The 18,710-nt window shown below is 39.5% G+C and overlaps 1 protein-coding gene across 10 annotated transcripts in view; it reads left to right on the forward strand.

Annotated features, from left to right (window-relative positions):
* ENAH (ENAH actin regulator) overlaps positions 1–18,710 on the forward strand; it is a 155,062-nt gene that overhangs the window by 64,003 nt on the left and 72,349 nt on the right. For all 10 annotated transcript variants that reach the window (XM_040263678.1, XM_040263680.1, XM_040263681.1 and 7 more), the window contains exon 2: positions 14,774–14,939. In XM_040263678.1, the coding sequence (XP_040119612.1) occupies positions 14,774–14,939 (166 nt within the window). The remainder of the gene's footprint in view (positions 1–14,773; positions 14,940–18,710) is intronic.

Consider the following 18,710-nt stretch of genomic DNA (forward strand, 5'->3'; position numbering starts at 1 on the left):
AATACTGGAGCGGGTTGCATGTATATATGGATGATACATATGTAAAATCCATGTGTCAGGATTTTTTCTGTGTCTGAAGAATATGTTTGTATATACCACATTTTATTTATCCATTCATCCATTGATGAACATTGGGGTGGTTCCACCTTTGGGCTGAAGAGTGCTGCTGTGAGTATTGATGTACAGATGTCTGTTTAAGTCTCTGCTTTGGGGGTGGGCTATCTCAGAAGTTACCTAGTACAGGTGGGCACAGAGAGCAATTAGCTTTAAGTTTTTTGATTGAAAAGACATCTGTAGCAGACAAGAGAGATTTCTACTAGTTAAAAATACAAATACTAGGTACCCAAGTAATTGTTTCATTAAACTTTGCCTAGTTACAAGTGGTGTTAACATATCTTTTTGTGAAAGATTGAACTTTTCATACAGAGTTTTCATTAAAAGTCTCACCAGAAGAAAACCTTTTCATAAGAGTTTCATCTTGTTTTAATGACTGGTTTAAAGAATAATTAACAATATGTGTACACTTGGTGTAATTTAAGATGCTGATGTTTATGGTATTTTAGAAAATAAGCCACACACCAGATGTTACTGGGTCTGCTGACCGTTCACATTTCTACAGTAATTTTGGATTTAGATTATAATTCAGATGTGTCCAATTTTAGGGGAGTCAGACAGTAAATCAGCCACTCATTTAAAGGTGAGATTTCTGGCACTTTTAACTGTCTAGAACTCAGCCATAAAATGGAGCTTTTTTATCTTGTACTTAGAAAAAAATTATCACTTCATTCTGCACCAAGTCTTTGACTAAGCAGAAGTTTAGTGGGCTCCTAAAAGTAGGGGCTAAATACCAGCTAATGTAAATATATTAGTCAAACAAGGCCTTACCATCCCAGTTTATTTGGGGAGACTTTAGTAAATAATTATAGTGTTACCCCTAGTCCTAGTTCTGTCTGTATTCATATCCAACCCTCTCTTTGTTTTCATTTACTTGAAAGAATCTTTTTTTTTTCTGTAGTTTTAGATTGAAATTTTATCTTAACTTTCTAGTCAGTACTTTACTAACTTGCATGAAAATCATTAACATTTCTTGTATTATTTCATTTTGTCTATTCATGTTTTGAAAAATGAATGCTATATTGCTCATTGGCTAGTATATTTTAAAGCTCACGTCCTCCCGGTAATGTTAAATTCTTACATTGTGTAGTAACAGAATCAGAGCAGTTGAACATCCTGGGACAGTGGGTGCATTCTACCGTATGACTTGCTTTGAAAAATCATGTTCTATTCATATTCTCCATTTGTGTGCATGTGTGTCGTGTATGTCTAGTTTGATGCCTGCAGTGTTTTCCACGGAGTTTTGTCTTCATGAATTCTTTGAAGAACATTGAGGTTCAATTTGAAGGGAAGTTTCCCTGAAAGATTTATTTTATGCATGTGTTTTGTACTGCTATCTTTTGAAAACTCTGTGATGGCCTGGTGGTGGTAGGGGTTTAGCGACCACATGGACTGCAGCCTGCCAGGCTCCTCCGTCCATGGGATTCTCCAGGCAAGAATACTGGAGTGGGTTGCCATTTCCTTCTCCAGGGGATCTTCCCAACTCAGGAATCAAACTTGGGTCTCCTGCATTGCAGGCAGATTCTTTACTGACGGAGCGACAAGGGACGCTCTGTGATAGCCTTAGATATGTTTTGCTTTTTTTAAAGAAAACCCAGAGATGGTTGTTTCGGGCTTTTCCAAACCACGCATTGTCATGTGGGTGTTCTCAGGCTCCTGAGTCGTGTCTGACTCTTCGTAACCGCATGGACTTTAGCCCACTAGGTTCCTCTTCTCCATGGGATTCTCCCGGCAGGATTCTGGAGTGGGTTACCATTCCGTTCGCCAGAGGATCTTCCCGACCCAGGGATCAAACCCTGGTAGGCAGATTCTTTACCACTGAGCCACATGGTAAGCCCCTCAGATATGTTTTTGTAATAGTATAAGGTATAGTTTTCTCTCATGAAACCTTCAAAAGAATCCTTGTTTATTTCTACAGGAACATCAGTTTCAGCAAATATGTATATTCCTTCCCTTTAGCTTCAAATTAAATATAACATGAAGAATAATGCAGAAATAATAACTTCTGAGGAGTTAATTCTGTTGAGCTAATATAATCGGTAGTTAGGTAGACTTTAGCTCTCTTATTCGAGTGGTCATAAGTCCGAACTCTGAAGCAGACTGGCTGCTTTGAGTTCCATTTCTGTTGCTTCCTACAATAAGTTCTTTACATTAATTTGGGCTTCCCTGGTGGCTCAGATGGTAAAGAACCCATAAAGAATCCTCCTGCAGTGCAAGAGACCTGGGTTCAATCCCTGGGTTGGGAAGATCCCCTGGATGCAAGCATGGCAACCCACTCCAGTATTCTTGCCTGGAGAACTCCCATGGACGGAGGAGCCTGGCGGGCTACAGTCCACGGGGTTGCAAAAAGCTGGACATGACTGAGAGACTAAGCACACACTTTTCTGTCTCTACTCCCTATCTGTAGACTGGGAATATTAAAAAGTATCTCCCAAATAAAGTTGTTGAATAAATAAGTGAATTAATAAAGACAAAGCACATTGAACAGTGAGTGGCTCTTCTTAAGTATTATGTTCATATTAGTATTTGTTATTATTAGTAGTAAGATTATTATCATCACATTGACTCAGTTACAGTCACTTGTCTCTGGGTTTTAGGTCTTTATTAATATAAGGAGATTTGGATTCTTTTTGACTATAACTGGGGATATGTCCATCCATACTGAAGACTGTAGATAGTAAAAAAAATTAATACATTTTCCTTCATTGATTTTTGTTATGGTTTTTGTGTTGCAGTTAAGCATTACTTTGAAACAAATTCCAAAAATATTTATGTGTGGATTCTTGTAGAGTGCAGTCTCCTGAAACAGCTGTACCTGATTTTTAAAAAATAACATTTGCTTTACTTTTGTTGCCTAGTCTTCTGTATCACAGGAAAGGCAGGAGGGGCGTGATTTACCTGGGCTTCTCAGCAGTAGACCAAGGTTCCTCTAATACCCCACTACCAGTTGCATGCAGAGGCAGTTTTCCAGCCAAGATTTTCTTATTAGTTTCTTAATTCTCTTTTTACTTCCTACCAAGTATCAGACACGACTGAGTGACTTCACTTTCACTTTTCACTTTCATGCACTGGAGAAGGAAATGGCAACCCACTCCAGTGTTCTTGCCTGGGAGAACCCCAGGGACGGGGGAGCCTGGTGGGCTGCCGTCTCTGGGGTCACACAGAGTCGGACACAACTGAAGTGACTTAGCAGCAGCAGTGTGATTTCATTTTCTTTCCTCTCTGCAAACTGTTATAAATTCCATCCTAGTTTTCTTCTCTCTCTTGTGGTTCTAAGAATACCGAAATTGTCATGGTTTTGTTCTGTTATTCCCCTCTCTCCAGGTATATTGTGGGCAGAGGCAGGTCCTTTTTGTTGGCCAAGTTACATTTACAGAATTTTGCACATTCTATGCTTGAAAGTCAAATAGTAGCATAAAGATTTTTTAAAAAGATCATTCTTACTTCTGAACATGCAGGTGCCTCCTTTCAGATACTTCTGTATATTGTTTAATTTAACGATTAATTTCTCCTTTAAGAGGTTTTTGTCATCCTGTGGGATAACCCAACAGATTGGCTGAAGTGTTTTCTAAAACATGGTATTTTGCTTTAGATACACAGGTCATTTTCTGCGGTGACTGTGGATCTGTTATTCGTTAGATTACATTTGTACTTCAGTTTCAGTTCAGTCGCTCAGTCGTGTCCGACTCTTTGCGACCCCATGAATCGCAGCACACCAGGCCTCCCTGTCCATCACCAACTCCCGGAGTTCACTCAGACTCACGTCCATCGAGTCCGTGATGCCATCCAGCCATCTCATCCTCTGTCGTCCCCTTCTCCTCCTGCCCCCAATCCCTCCCAGCATCAAAGTCTTTTCCAATGAGTCAACTCTTCGCATGAGGTGGCCAAAGTACTGGAGTTTCAGTTTTACCATCATTCCTTACAAAGAAATCCCAGGGCTGATCTCCTTTAGAATGGACTGGTACATACATGAATATAGTTGTTATGGAACAAAAGAGTTAAGTAGTAACATTGATATTTTTGCTTTTTACAGAAACCTTTTGGCATCTCTTAGAAAGATGAATGGTTTACACCTGTGTGGCCTTTACTGGAAATGTTGCCTTTCTATGTCTTTGGAACTGCCTGCACAGATGGTTTTCTTGCCTTGTAGAAAATGCTGCCATTATTTGAATCTGCTATTTGTCAGTGGTATTCACAGTGTTCTTCCCTTATCCTTCAATCAGTGAGCTATGACAGCAGCACCTAATTGTTATTAGCAAACAGCATCCCCCCATTCTTAGCAAGTGTTTTATTTATGAATGGAATATGAAAGGAGAAAAGCTAGTTAGTATTTCAAAAATGTACCGTATCATAAGAAGCCCTTGTATGTAGTGTGATCTGTACTGATTGGTTAATTGACCTCAAGTTTGGTATCCTTAAAAATGACGTGTGCCTTTGAACGGTTAATATCCTTTATAATGTATGTGTTAATTCTGTGACCTTTGTTTTGTTTTCCAAGCAAGGCTTTATGGGGGCCCATATTATAGTAGGGGAGTGAGGACAAATGACAAGTTCCCTTGCTTGCTCACTCGTTGAGTTGGGGGTGAGCTTGTTCCTTGTATGGGTTGAGGGTAGGGGTGTGCGGGGTTCGGGCCGGAGGGTGGTCCAGCATTCTGCCCACTCTGGTAGTGTTGCCTGCGGGGCCGTGCTCAGTACCCTGCTTTTGCTCCAGGCTCTTCAAAAGAGGCGGTTGGGTTTTTTGGTCTCTTTGTATCTTTTCTCCAGAATTTGTGCCGACTGCATATGCATGCAGTTATTTTTAGTCCCATATAGTTCCCTTGTATTTTGTTGCTAGAGGAGAGGTTTGTCCAGGTGCAAGCATTGCAGCACTGCAGAGAAGGATCCCAGGCCCCAGCCTGTCTCATTCCCCCCTGAGATACTCTATACCCTTATTCTTAAGGGCAAAGGTGCTGAAGGTCTCTTCCTTTGAAACGTCTTCCTGGGGCCGCAGACCTTAGCCTAGCTGAGAGGTGTAGCAGTGCCTGGCTGACTGTTCCTGAGGACCTGTAGGGACCAGGGCCACCAGTGACCTTTATTTTTGTAAAACTTTAAGTGTTAGCCTGGTGATGAGAAGTCTACATTATTTTTTTTTTTTTGCTAAAGCATGCCTCTGTTTTATCTTCAAAATTTCAGCTTCAGTTTCTTTAAAGTGGAGAGAGAACTTTTAAGATATATGCAGAATGTTCTGAATATAGCATTCTGCCTTGTCTTTTATGTATATCTCACAATTTTTTGTGACTCATCTTGATAGAAACTTAATTTTCATAGAATTTCTATATATTCACATTGTATCCATTTATAGAGTATTTAAATTGCATAATTACAGTATAATTGGTATGAGTACATTTGGTCATAAACACAGCTGACTCTTGCTAAGTACACAGCCTAGCTGCTGGGAGCAGAAGAGTGCAGGGGGATTAGAGTAGTCTACTGGCTCTTACTCCTTGGAGGAAAAGTTATGACCAGCCTACATAGTGTATTGAAAAGCAGAGACATTACTTTGCCAACAAAGGTCCGTCTAGTCAAGGCTATGGTTTTTCCAGTGGTCATGTATGGATGTGAGTTGGACTGTGAAGAAAGCTGAGTGCCGAAGAATTGATGCCTTTGAACTGTGGTGTTGGAGAAGACTCTTGAGAGTCCCTTGGACTGCAAGGAGATCCAACCAGTCCATTCTGAAGGAGATCAGCCCTGGGATTTCTTTGGAAGGACTGATGCTAAAGCTGAAACTCCAGCACTTTGGCCACCTCATGCGAAGAGTTGACACATTGGAAAAGACTCTGATGCTGGGAGGGATTAGGGGCAGGAGGAGAAGGGGACGACCGAGGATGAGATGGCTGGATGGCATCACTGACTTGATGGACGTGAGTCTGAGTGAACTCCGGGAGTTGGTGATGGACAGGGAGGCCTGGTGTGCTGCGATTCATGGGGTCGCAAAGAGTCGGACATGACTGAGCGACTGAATTGAACTGAACTGAACTGGCTCAGAGCTTAGTGTCTTGAGTGCTTACGGTATGTATTACAGATGGAAAGGAGAGAGTCTGAGATTGTCCATTTGGGCACTCGAAGTCAGAAAAGAGCTTTTACTGGCATGTTTTAGGGCTTTTACTCAAAGCTTATAGATGTTTACCTTATACAATTAATATTGCTCACTACTTTCCAACTCATTACTTCAACAAATCTTCTTCTTTGGAGAGATAAAAAGAGGGGTTTAATATGATGTTGTAGAGATGATATGCATAGTGTATTGTGAGAGCACAGCAAGGGAGGCCCTGTATTGAGCAGGAGAGGAAAAACCTTCAGGAGCATATGATACTTGCATCTAACTTGTGTCTAAATCTTGGAGAACAGTCAGTATTAGGGAGGAGGTGTTTGGGAAGAGAAAATGTTATGTAGCAGGTAGTTTAGGTACAGAGTGTGTCCCGGACATGTGGACAGGTATGGTGTAATCGTTACTTCTGTAGCGAACACTGTGCCCCCAGCAGCAGGATGCTGGACCATTTACATGATACACATTTCATGTTGTCGGTGTTTGAAAGAGAGTATAAATGGTGAGCAAGAAGCCAAATCATGCTAGGCTCCTGAAGCCACAGTTTGTCCTGAAATGACACTCTTTGGAGTGTCTTAAGCAGAAGAGTTGGAGAAGGCAATGGCGCCCCACTCCAGTACTCTTGCCTGGAAAATCCCATGGACAGAGGAGCCTGATGGGCTGCAGTCCATGGGGTCACTGAGGGTTGGACACGACTGAGGGACTTTACTTTCACTTTTCACTTTCATGCATTGGAGAAGGAAATGGCAACCCACTCCAGTGTTCTTGCCTGGAGAATCCTAGGGACAGGGGAGCCTGGTGGGCTGTCGTCTATGGGGTCTCACAGGGTCAGACACGACTGAAGTGACTTAGCAGCAGCAGCAACAAGTAGAAGAGGGATGTCTTGGGATCTGATTTAGAAAAATTTTCCCGCTGGAAGCATTGGGTGGAAGGAGTAAAATTGCAGTCAAGGGATACCAGTTAGGAGGTACCTGAAATAATCCAGATGAGACACTAGGGAGGGCCCAGGTTAAAGCTTGTGAGCACTGTGAGCAAAGGGAACTACTGAATTCAGGATGTAGAACTGACAGGCCTCAGTGACAGAGCACCTGGCGAGGTCAAGGGCAGGAACAGTTCTGGCGTGACCTCTAGGTTTGCGAGATAGCTAGAGTTCAGAGTGGTGAACTGAGGAAAAAAGTCTTTCTGTGTGTGACTCCTCTAGTGCTTAACACAGTACAGGGCATGCTATTTATTGTTTACTTTCCTATTTGAAGAAAATACATGTTTTTTATTCCTGATTTCAATACATAGTCTTTTGAAACTCTAGGAAGCCATGGAATGTAGATATGAAAAATAATTGTGGACTTGAATTGAAATCTTAACATTGTGTTTAACTCTCTTTAATGCTTGAAATGTTATAAAATTGCAAGCTTGAGTAAAAAAATTGACATCAGAGAATAAGATGGAAATACTGTCTTTAAAAATTTGCAACTTTTTTGTGTAGTTTTTTCCTTAATGTTTTATCTTCTGAATAACTGACATCTTGATTCATAGAATGACTCAGTATCATAACAGACAAGATGCCAATTCTCTTAGGATAGATTCTCTAAGTGGTTGGTAGTATAATAGAGGTTATGATAGAGACCTTGATAACTTACTGCAAATTAGGCTCTGTCATTTGACTGACATTCTCCTTTTTCAGAGATGATGAAGACACTTTTATATGTATGTAAAAATAAATTGGGGTCACGACTTCTATGCTACGTCCTCTGTAGCATGTCATTACTTTGGAAATATCAGTAAAATGCTAGGTGACATAATCGTTCTCTTGTCTTTGTCTTCTTCCTTTCCCTTCTCTTTCATTTTCAGTTCAGTTCAGTCGCTCAGTCGCGTCTGACTGTTCGTGACCCCATGGACTGCAGCACCCCAGGCTTCCCTGTCTATCACCAACTCCTGGAGCTTGCTCAGACTCACGTCCGTTGAGTTGGTGATGCCATCCAACCATCTCATCCTCTGTTGTCCCTTTCTCCTCCTGCCTTCAGTCTTTCCCAGCATGAGGGTCTTTTCCAATGAGTCAGCTCTCTTTCATCTTTCCTGTTAGCAAATCTTATCTCCTGTGCTTCTGACATGTATATCCCACACCCTTCCCTCTCCTTTAATCTAGACCAAATCTCATCATAAATACACTTCTCACACTAGTCTTCATGCTTGCATTCTTGACTTCCATGCCACCTTCCCGAATCCGTTCTCTTTATAGAAACTGGAATCATCTTTTAAAACTATAAGTCATGTTCTGCTTAAAGCCCTCTACTAGCTTTCCAGTGCACTTGGAGTAAAATCTCATCTCAGATATTACCTCTTCAGAGAGTCCTCCTTATGGAAAAATTAATGAATACTATGGGAACTCAGAGGAGGGAGCAGTTGATTCTGACTTTGAGGGCTCCAGAAAGACTTAACAGAAGGAATAGTATTTGGTCCAGGTCTTGAGTAGACTTTTGTTAAATGAAATTATGTACTGAATAAGAATTTAAATAAATAGTGGCTCTATGTGCCTAGGCACTGCAGATTCATGCTTTGACAGGTAATGATTACTTTGAAAGGAAGTCACTATTTTCAAAGAGTTGGCTGTATTTATTGTAACTTCTATAAATAGCATATACAAGAGCCAAGGGATCCTTCAGTTCAGATCAGTCGCTCAGTCGTGTCCGACTCTTGGCGACCCCATGAATCGCAGCACACCAGGCCTCCCTGTCCATCACCAACTCCCGGAGTTCACTCAGGCTCACGTCCATTGAGTCAGTGATGCCATCCAGCCATCTCATCCTCTGTCGTCCCTTTCTCCTCCTGCCCCCAATCCCTCCCAGCATCAAAGTCTTTTCCAGTGAGTCAACTCTTGGCATGAGGTGGCCAAAGTACTGGAGTTTCAGCTTTAGCGTCATTTCTTCCAAAGAAATCCCAGGGCTGATCTCCTTCAGAATGGACTGGTTGGATCTCCTTGCAGTCCAAGTCTGCTTAAATACCAGGAACCATTTCATTCATGGATACCTATAAAAATAGAATGAGGCCGACCTTTTTCTTTTATCATATATACCTGTTCAGGAAATTTGAGTACATTCAGAAACAAATTTTGACAAAACGACAAAATTTGATTGTAGAGTCATGGTTTTTATACTTAAAAAAAAAAAAAAAAGCGAGCTGTTTCTAGCCTTCTAAGGCCATATATCAATTTTTTAAAAAGCCAAAATTAACATCAGGAAGATGAAGTATAACCAATTACATATGCCAATTGCATTTGGTCATAAAATGAAATTTTTGTTGATAACTAATTTTAGTGCCTGATTGTTACAGCTTAGTAATTAACTAATTTAATCTTTTGTGTACTTCCTTTACTGATTCAGAATGTTGAAGACTTTGACTAGGTGTTCATTTTGAGGCTTGTAGAATAATAAGTAAAGATTATAAAATTTTTGTCTTTTTTGCTGTGTTTGTTTATGTCTTCATTTTCTTTAAATTTTTTCCTGCCTTTTTGACTTTTCAGCAGCTGTGATTATTAAATATTTTCCTTCCAAATTACTTTTCCCTGAAAAACTGCACATAGTGAATTTGCAAAGTTGTATCATTTCAGAAATTCACTCATTGACTTCCTCATCTAAAAATCCTCCTAACTAAAGTTGGAAATTCCTACCAGATATAAGTATTTCACTGGGCTGGGGAGAAATGAAAAAAGAAAGTGGACAATGTAGAAAATTGTATAGAAAGCTAGTTATTATACTATTACATTGTATTTATTTTGGGATTTTTAAATTCCAAAATATCTTCATTTTAGTAAGTTATGGTGGTTCCCTCCCCTCTTCTGAAATCTCCTGCCTGTCAAGTAGGCCAAAATATTGTCGACCTATTCTGTATTGATTAATATAGTTGGTTTTTGAAGTTTATGAGTCTGTGAAATCCAAAATTGGGTGCCACTAGCTAATTTTGTGCACACTTGTAATTGGAGTGGTTTTCTTCTTAAGTCAACAATGAGTTCTCTTAGTTTTGATACGAGCTGGGTGTCCAGCAATTCAGCTGAATACAAACACTGACTCTCTGAAATTAGTAGATTAAGGGCTCATTCCCACAAGACTGTCCCACTTCAGACCTAACTGCTCTTGACTAGGAAAAAAAAATGCAGTGTGATAGTAGTGAGTTAAGTTTTACTGGGGCCAAACGAGAACTGTAGCCCAGAAAACAGCCTCTCAGAAAGCTCTGAGGAACTGTTCTGAAGAGATAAGGGGGAGGTCAGTAGATACGAGATTTTGGTGAAGGAGGATCGATCAAGCACAGGTTTTCTCAGAGGCTTGCTGCTAGTCACGAGAAGGTTGCTGCTAGTCACGAGGAGCAGATGTCTCCGTTAATGATTTTAGTGCTTTTCTAGATTTGAGAAGATGCAAGAAATCAGGCTCATCTGAAAGCCTGTTCTGCCAGTTTTTCCCAGAGCACAAGAGTGCCTCATTCCTGATCTCTGCCCCGAACTCCTTTCAGGGTGCATTGAAAGTCAGCGACTGCAGTGGCTAGTGGCTTCATTCTTGTAGAACCAGATGGCAGGTAACAGTTTTTAGTGGGCACTGCTAGTCAGGTACTTGGGTTACTTCCTTACTTATGCCCAGCTGCCTACAAATTCAGGGGTTCCCACGACTCCCCTTTAGGCTCAGTAATTTGTTAGAATGACTCCCAGAGCTCAGAAAAGTGTTTTACTTAACGTTCCTGATCTATCATAAAGGACCCAACTCGGCCTGATGAAAGAGATGCCTAGGGCAAGGAATAGAGGGCTGCTTTCATGCTCTCACCAGGCATGCCATCCAGCCAGCACTTCCATGTGAGATCTTTGGGTATTTTATGGAGATTTCATCATGGAGGCGTGATGACTATTTCATTGGCTGTGGTGAGTGAGACCAGTGTTTGGCACTTCTCCCCTCCCCAGAGGTGGGGAAGGACCAGGGCTGAAAATTTCTACCCTCTGATCATGGCTTGCTATTTCTGGTGCCCAGCCCCCATCCGGAAGCCTAGAGTCAGTCATCTTATTAACATACCAAAGATACTGCTTGGGAGATGCCAAGGGGTTTGGGAGTTCTGTTCCAGGAACCAGACAAAGAGCAAGTATTTATTATTATACTGTAGGTTGTGTGTCTCTAGTGAGGGACGTATGTGGAAGGAATGGAAAGATTTGACTTGGTCAGTAAGGCCCCACTGGACAGTGCCATTCTCTTTCCTGGCTGGGCCTTGCATAATGTGGCTTCTCTGAGAACTGGATGCCTGCTAGAACTCTAGGGTTGTCTGGGGCTAACTTGTGTCTTTATAGCTTGATACATAAGCTGAATGGCTCTGACTACATCTCCAATAACATCTCAGCTCTTACCCATATCTTATCTTGTTCCATTTAATCTTGATTTCTCTATGTGCTGCTTGTTTTGTTGAGTGTCAGATTTGTATCCTTAATTTCATTTTGAAGATGTCTTTTCATCTTCATTATAAAACATCAACTAGGGCTTTTCTTGGCTACTTTGATATGTTCATTTAGAGATGAATAGCTATTCAGTTGACTATGAGGGTATGATTACACTACCACCTTTATGGCAGAAAGTGAAGAAGAACTAAAGAGCCTCTTGATGAAAGTGAAAGAGGAGAATGAAGAAGTTGGCTTAAAACTCAGCATTCAGAAAAGTAAGATCATGGCATCCAGTCCCATCACTTCATGGCAAGTCAGTTCAGTTCAGTTCAGTCGCTCAGTCGTGTCCGACTCTTGGTGACCCCATGAATCGCAGCACGCCAAGCCTCCCTGTCCATCACCAACTCCCGGAGTTCACTCAGACTCACATCCATCAAGTCAGTGATGCCATCCAGCCATCTCATCCTTGGTTGTCCCCTTCTTCTCCTGCCCCCAATCCCTCCCAGCATCAAAGTCTTTTCCAGTGAGTCAACTCTTCTCATGAGGTGGCCAAAGTACTGGAGTTTCAGCTTTAGCATCATTCCTTCCAAAGAAACCCTAGGGTTGATCTCCTTCAGAATGGACTGGTTGGATCTCCTTGCAGTCCAAGGGACTCTCAAGAGTCATGGCAAATAGATGGGGAAACAATGAAAACAGTGGGAGACTTGATTTTCTTGGGCACCAAAATCACTGCAGATGTTGCCTGCAGCTATGAAATCAAAAGATACTTTTTCCCTGGAAGAAAAGCTATGAGTAACCTAGATAGCATATTAAAATGCAGAGACATTACTTTGCCAACAAAGGTCCATCTAGGTAAAGCTATGATTTTTCCAGTGGTCATGTATGGATGTGAGAGTTGGATTTTAAAGAAAGCTGAGCGCTGAAGAATTGATGCTTTTGAACTGTGATGTTGGAGAAGACTCTTGAAAGGCCCTTGGACTGCAAGGAGCTCCAACCAGTCCACCCTAAAGGAAATCAGTCCTGAATATTCATTGGAAGTACTGATGCTGAAGCTGAAACTCCAGTACTTTGGCCACTTGATGGGAAGAACTGACTCATTTGAAAAGACCCTGATGCTGGGAAAGATTGAAGATGGGAGGAGAAGGGGACGACAGGATGAGATGGTTGGATGGCATCACCGACTTGATGGATGTGAGTTTGAGCAAGCTCCAGGAGTTGGTGATGGACAGGGAAGCCTGGCGTGTGCAGTCCATGGGGTCGCAAAGAGTCAGACACGACTGAGCGACTGAACCGACTGACTAATGAACTTCAATATTTGGAATGTCTCCAGCATTCCGTTGTAGAGCAACGGGGAAGAAAAAAGTGGAGGAGAAAGTTAGGACATTATATTTAACTTTCTTGGTTTTACATTTCTAATGTATCTTTCTTACTTTTTTTTTCTTTTTTTTTTGAGGCATGGCAATTGTGTGTCCAAAAATATTGTTTTGTGAAAAACTGGAAAATCTGTTCTATATTAATTTACAGATGGGTTTAGTGAATTGTTGTTCACTGTTAGTAAATTTATTTCTTGGATTGTATGCCGTAAAAGGCACTTTGCCTTAGCTTGTTTCTTTCTAAAGGTTATGTAAATTTTGTCACTTAACAAGTATTTTTATTGTGAGTGATGAAGAGATTTCAACTGCTGTGCTGACAAAGACTCTTTAATCAAGCTTTTAAAAATAATTCAAGCTTTAGTCATTGCCTCATTTTTACTCTCAGAACTATTTTACTAAAAAAAAAATTCAGTACAGCATAACAATTTAGACAGTACCACTGGGTTTATTTCAGTGTTTGTACTGCAGAGATATTATTACCAGTTAGTTTTGGTGAGATTTCGTTAATGGAAAATTATGAACAGTTTTAACACTACCATTGTGAGTGGTTTTATTGCTCAGTACTGTGACCTCTTTAGTTCTCCTGTGATCCTTCTGTCATCAAATCACAGAAGTCTAGCAAAGCACAAGCATATACTGTTGAGAGATGGGCCAGAAGGGAGGGATGAAAGTGACTTTTTGTTTCCCAGGATATTGGGGAAGAACCCACATGATTTACTTTGAGGCTGAAATTTGTGGAATGAGCAATGCTTTCTTTAAAGATAGGGTTGGGTAAGCTACTTAGCATCTCCATTAACAACTACTTAAGCGTCAGATAAATCTATGAAAATTGTGAAGATTGAGTCATTTTAATTAGGTTAATAGTCATCATGGAGTTACTATACCTATTTTCTTCTGTTCAGTTTTTGTATTTGATTTTTAAGAAATAAAATATGGTATAAAGTAAAATTCCAACTAGTCTTTTTTGCCCGGTAGTATTTTGGAATAGTTGAAATATGAAATTATTGCTTAATATGTAATGAAGATCATCTCTACAATAACAGCAACAAAATCTCATTTTCACTTGATAACAAAATAATTGAAAGGAAGTTGAGATTTAAAAATTCTATCATGGATTTGGTCTTTTTTTTCCTTAATATTTATTTGGGAAGGCTAGAATTGAAAATCTAGAAGAATGCTTAGAAATCATCTCATTTTACTGTTTCATTTTTAAGTGAAGAAATCTGAGACATAGGATGTTACCTTATCTGAGTGGAGTCAGGGGCTCAGTCACAGTGCCACCCAGGGATCACTAGTGCCCCCCAAATCTCACGGGACAGATGGAGCCTGGCAGAGTTCGTTACATAGACCTTGAGGCAAGCCTGATGATAAAAGTAATTTTTCCAGTAAAGATGGGTAATCACAAACAGTTCACCAATAGTATAAACGTATAGATACACACACAGTGAAATGATGATTAATTTATACGTATAGTTCTATTCAGTTTAATGGATATATTAGATTTGTTGATAGAAAATGTTTTTTATATTGTTTATATAATATACAGTCTTCTTTGTGGATCCTGATCTCCTTCTTTGCTTCCTCGTTACACTTCATTATTTGGTCTGTCTTCCCCATTAGAGTTTACTCGTAAGAGCAGGAAAGCCTCTGCCTTATTCACTGGCATCATTTCTAGCACCCAGTAAAGCACTGATTGTTGACCGACCGCTTTGTTAGATACCTATTTTATATGGCCTTATGGGAAACTGAGCATATTTAAGTATCTTAAAAGTTTGCCTTTTTTTTTCTCTTTCGCAGTGAACAGAGTATCTGTCAGGCAAGAGCTGCTGTGATGGTTTACGATGATGCCAATAAAAAGTGGGTGCCAGCCGGTGGTTCAACTGGGTTCAGCAGAGTTCATATATATCACCATACAGGCAACAACACATTCAGAGTCGTGGGCAGGAAGATTCAGGACCATCAGGTAAGGATTTGTTAATTCTTAAAGTTACCTAGTATTACAAAAGGACTCAATATATGCAGTAAAATAAAGTCATATTTTGTAGCCAAAAGAGTCTCTGTGGGAAAAACTGGGTATAGCTTTGCCATTCCACCCTCTCCATCTTTATAAAGCTTGAATTTAGATGACAATTTAGAAGTAATTGTTCAGGAATATAAATCTGAGTTTTTCAATTATGATATTCACTAAATCCTCCAGCTAGGTTTGGGAATTTAAAGTAAATTTAAGACAAACTAAAGTGTGAAATATCACTTAAGTAGCAGATTGTGTTTAAGGAATTCATTTCCCACCAAAGGTATGGAGTATTGGACTATAGGAAGGAGTTCAAAATTTAAGTAGTTTCATAAAGTATTGTTAAGTTCATATATGATAGAAAAATTGTATTAAGGTTGCTGGAATAGTTAGGCTTTTGTAATTCATGTCTGGCATGACAACTAAGCTTTTGGTAATTCCCTGCTCTGGATTTCTTAGAAAGGTGACTGTTATCTGATTACTTGATTTCTGGGGCCTTTCCAGATCAGGAGCCAGTAGACAGTGCAAAATGGAGATAGGGTTTTACTAGCATTAAGTATATACTAGTAGCAGTGAGGACTTTTTATAAAAAGAACAGATTTACGAAATACTTTTGAAGCTGGTAAGATGGTAAAATCAGCCAGTGTTAAATATATGCGGGGGAAAAAAATCTAACAGATTTCCAGCTGAGTTCTTATTAGAAAAAGATAGTTCCCTGAATTTCCACTGGGAGACAGGCTGGTATAGTGTGTGGTGAGATGCTGTGACAGCCCTGTATTTGGGGATGGAAATTATGAACTGGTAATATCCGGGGACTTAGATTTGGTATTTGTATGGTATGAGATGCTGGGCCTCGAAACTGGTATCAAAGTTTCAAAACTGCCTAAAGCTGAACCTTTTCAAGGGGCTGCACACCATAAAAAGAAGACTAAGAACAGTCTTCCTAAACCAGCACAGGTAGGCAGAGGAGTTTGAGCTAGTTTAGGAGCTCCTCTGAAAAAGCTTCATTTACACATCTCCAGCTGAGAAATTAACCAATCCTGGTTGCGGGCCAGTGAAACTCCTACGGCGCCTGGCAAAAACAAATACGTTGCTCCCCAGGAGAGGAACTTTCCAAGACCTGAATCAGTTGGCAGAAAGAGCAGTTCACTGAGTGCAGCAAGTTACTGACTGCCCTAGCCTGCTGCCCTCTGCCCTCTCAGGCCCCCTTCTCTCCCCTATGCCCCCACCTCCACCCTATCTTCCTCCTCCTTCTCCCCTCTCTCCTTTTGCTCTGTGCCCCTGCTGCTCAGCCTTCCGCTGGTTTCCCTAAGAGCCTTCTCTGCCTCTCTGTCCTCTCTGTCTTTCCTCCAACAGACTGTCTCAGGAGTGAGTTGGGCCAGAGACTGATGAATACTCCCTAAGAGGCTGCTGCAAAGTGAAAATGGGAACTGGACAACTAGAACTTTATAGAAGTTATTGAACATTTTAAACACATTGCAAACTAGTAGCTGTAAAGTAAATTTTTGGTAAATTCAGTGAATTGGTCATTTGATATCCTGATGAACAAACCTAAACATATCTAAATGTTGGTGAAAAAGAAGATGAGTATTTAAAAATAATGAGATCAAAACATTACTTTGTACACTTGAAATGAACATGTTATATATCAGTTACACCTCAGTTGAAAACAAATGATTAGAAAGAAATCTATGTAAAGATGAAATACTGACATTTTTATTCATAAGAGAAGTTAACTATCCTGTGGCTTCCGGTTTTTGACAAATGGAGTGTTTCTTAAAATGTTGGAAATTTAAAAACACTTCTAAATAATTTGTGACACTAAGATGAAGTCATTATGAAGATTAGAAAATGTTCAGGAGTCAAAAAAAGAACAAAATGCTGGATCTGAGTGACAAGATATGACACATAGAAACCTGTGGGACGTCTAAGCTGTCCTTAGCTAGACAGTCCCTCCCCCGCTGCCTGCCTGTGCTCTGTATGTGTGAACCTGTTTTGTTAATGTTTGTTCATTTGTTTTGTTTCGTATACCACATGTAGGTGAAACCATAGCGTATTTGTCTGTCTTTGTCTGACTTACTTCATTTAGCATAATATCCTCTAGGTAGATGGACAAATGGCATATAATAAGCAAACCCAAAGAAAGCAGAAGGAAATACTAAACATAAAAGAAAATAAATAGAAATTAACAACACAGAAACTTCTTCCCTGAATAAATGGACAGAATCAAATCCCCCAAAAGTTACAAATAAAACAGCATTAGGGTTGGAAAGAGATATCACTGTAGTTACGGTAAGGAAATAAATCATAAGATAATATTATGAACAACTTTACACTAATAAGTGGGCCATCTTGTAGAAAAATATAATTTATCATAACTGGCAGTACAGAAACATAATAGACTATATTTTATTTTATCAGTCATATATTTTTATCAGTCATAAAATATATCAGTAGTTAATAATCTACCCCAAATATGTTTTTGAAAGGACAGTGTCCAGAGCATTTATAAATGAAATTAAAAATCCTTAATCTATTACCTGTTTTATGTAAACTGTTCTAGAAAAGAGTGTTTTAGGACTTCCTTGGCAGTCAGTGGTTAAGACTCCACCTTCCTGCAGGGGGTGCAGGTTCAGTCCTTGGTCCAGGAGTCAAGATACCATATGCCTTGTGGTCGAAAAACCAAAACATAAAACAGAAGCAATATTGTAACAAATTTAATGAAATGATCCATGTCAAAAAAAAAATCTTAAAAGAAGAGTATTTTATGAGGCTAGTGTAATTTTGATATCTAAGACACACAACCATTTCAGAGAGGGAAATTATAAACACATTTCAGTTATTAACATTGATAAAGAGATGAAAGTCCTCAATAAGATATTAGCAGGCCAAATGTAACAATGTATATTGGAGGAGGGGGTGGGGGGAAGATCACCTCTTAACCAAAGAGGATTTCTTTCTCTTTATCTCAGTTATGTAAAGGTAGTTTAACATTAGTAGCCTATTAATTTGGTAGGAGAAAACCTAGAAGAACACCACCGATAAAATCCATACAGAATAATGCTCAGCACGTTTGGCATAAAAATGAGTTTTCTTAAGCTGATAAAGATGAATAATGTAAACACACAGCAGACATCTAGAAGACAGTTCAGTGTTGGAAGGATTTCCATTAAACTCAGGAATAAGTTTGAGGATTTCAGCTTTAGTCATTTTCATTTTCTATTGCGGAGATGGTAATCTAGTAATATAAAGAAATAGAAGCTATAAGGATTGAAAAGGAGGAAACGGAGCTTGACCTTATTCGCTGATGATATAATTGTCTATGTAAAAAAATCCCAAAATCTGCAATAAAATATTAGAACTAGTAAAATTGTTCAGTAAGGTCTTTGGATATAAGATGAATATATTAAAATCAGTAGCATTTTTGTATAACTAGCAATAAACAATTTGAAAATATAATTTCATACAGATGCTGCTTAAAGTAACAGCAGTGATAAAATACCTAAGAATAAATCTCATAAATAATTGGTTTCATTCCAGAGTACCTTTGTTCATTGCTTAGTGGTTATCAGTCTATTTTAAGTGGGAACATATTATTATAATTTATTAAATAATGTCTAAGAGCCATTAAAAAATTAACCACAGTTTATTTATAAAATTGAATATGTACAAATCATATATATGAAAAGCTGCCATTTTTCTCCTTAATACTTCAGTACTTAC

This window comes from Oryx dammah, unplaced genomic scaffold, assembly GCF_014754425.2.
Source record: "Oryx dammah isolate SB20612 unplaced genomic scaffold, SCBI_Odam_1.1 HiC_scaffold_21, whole genome shotgun sequence".
Classification (NCBI taxonomy): Eukaryota; Metazoa; Chordata; class Mammalia; order Artiodactyla; family Bovidae; genus Oryx; species Oryx dammah.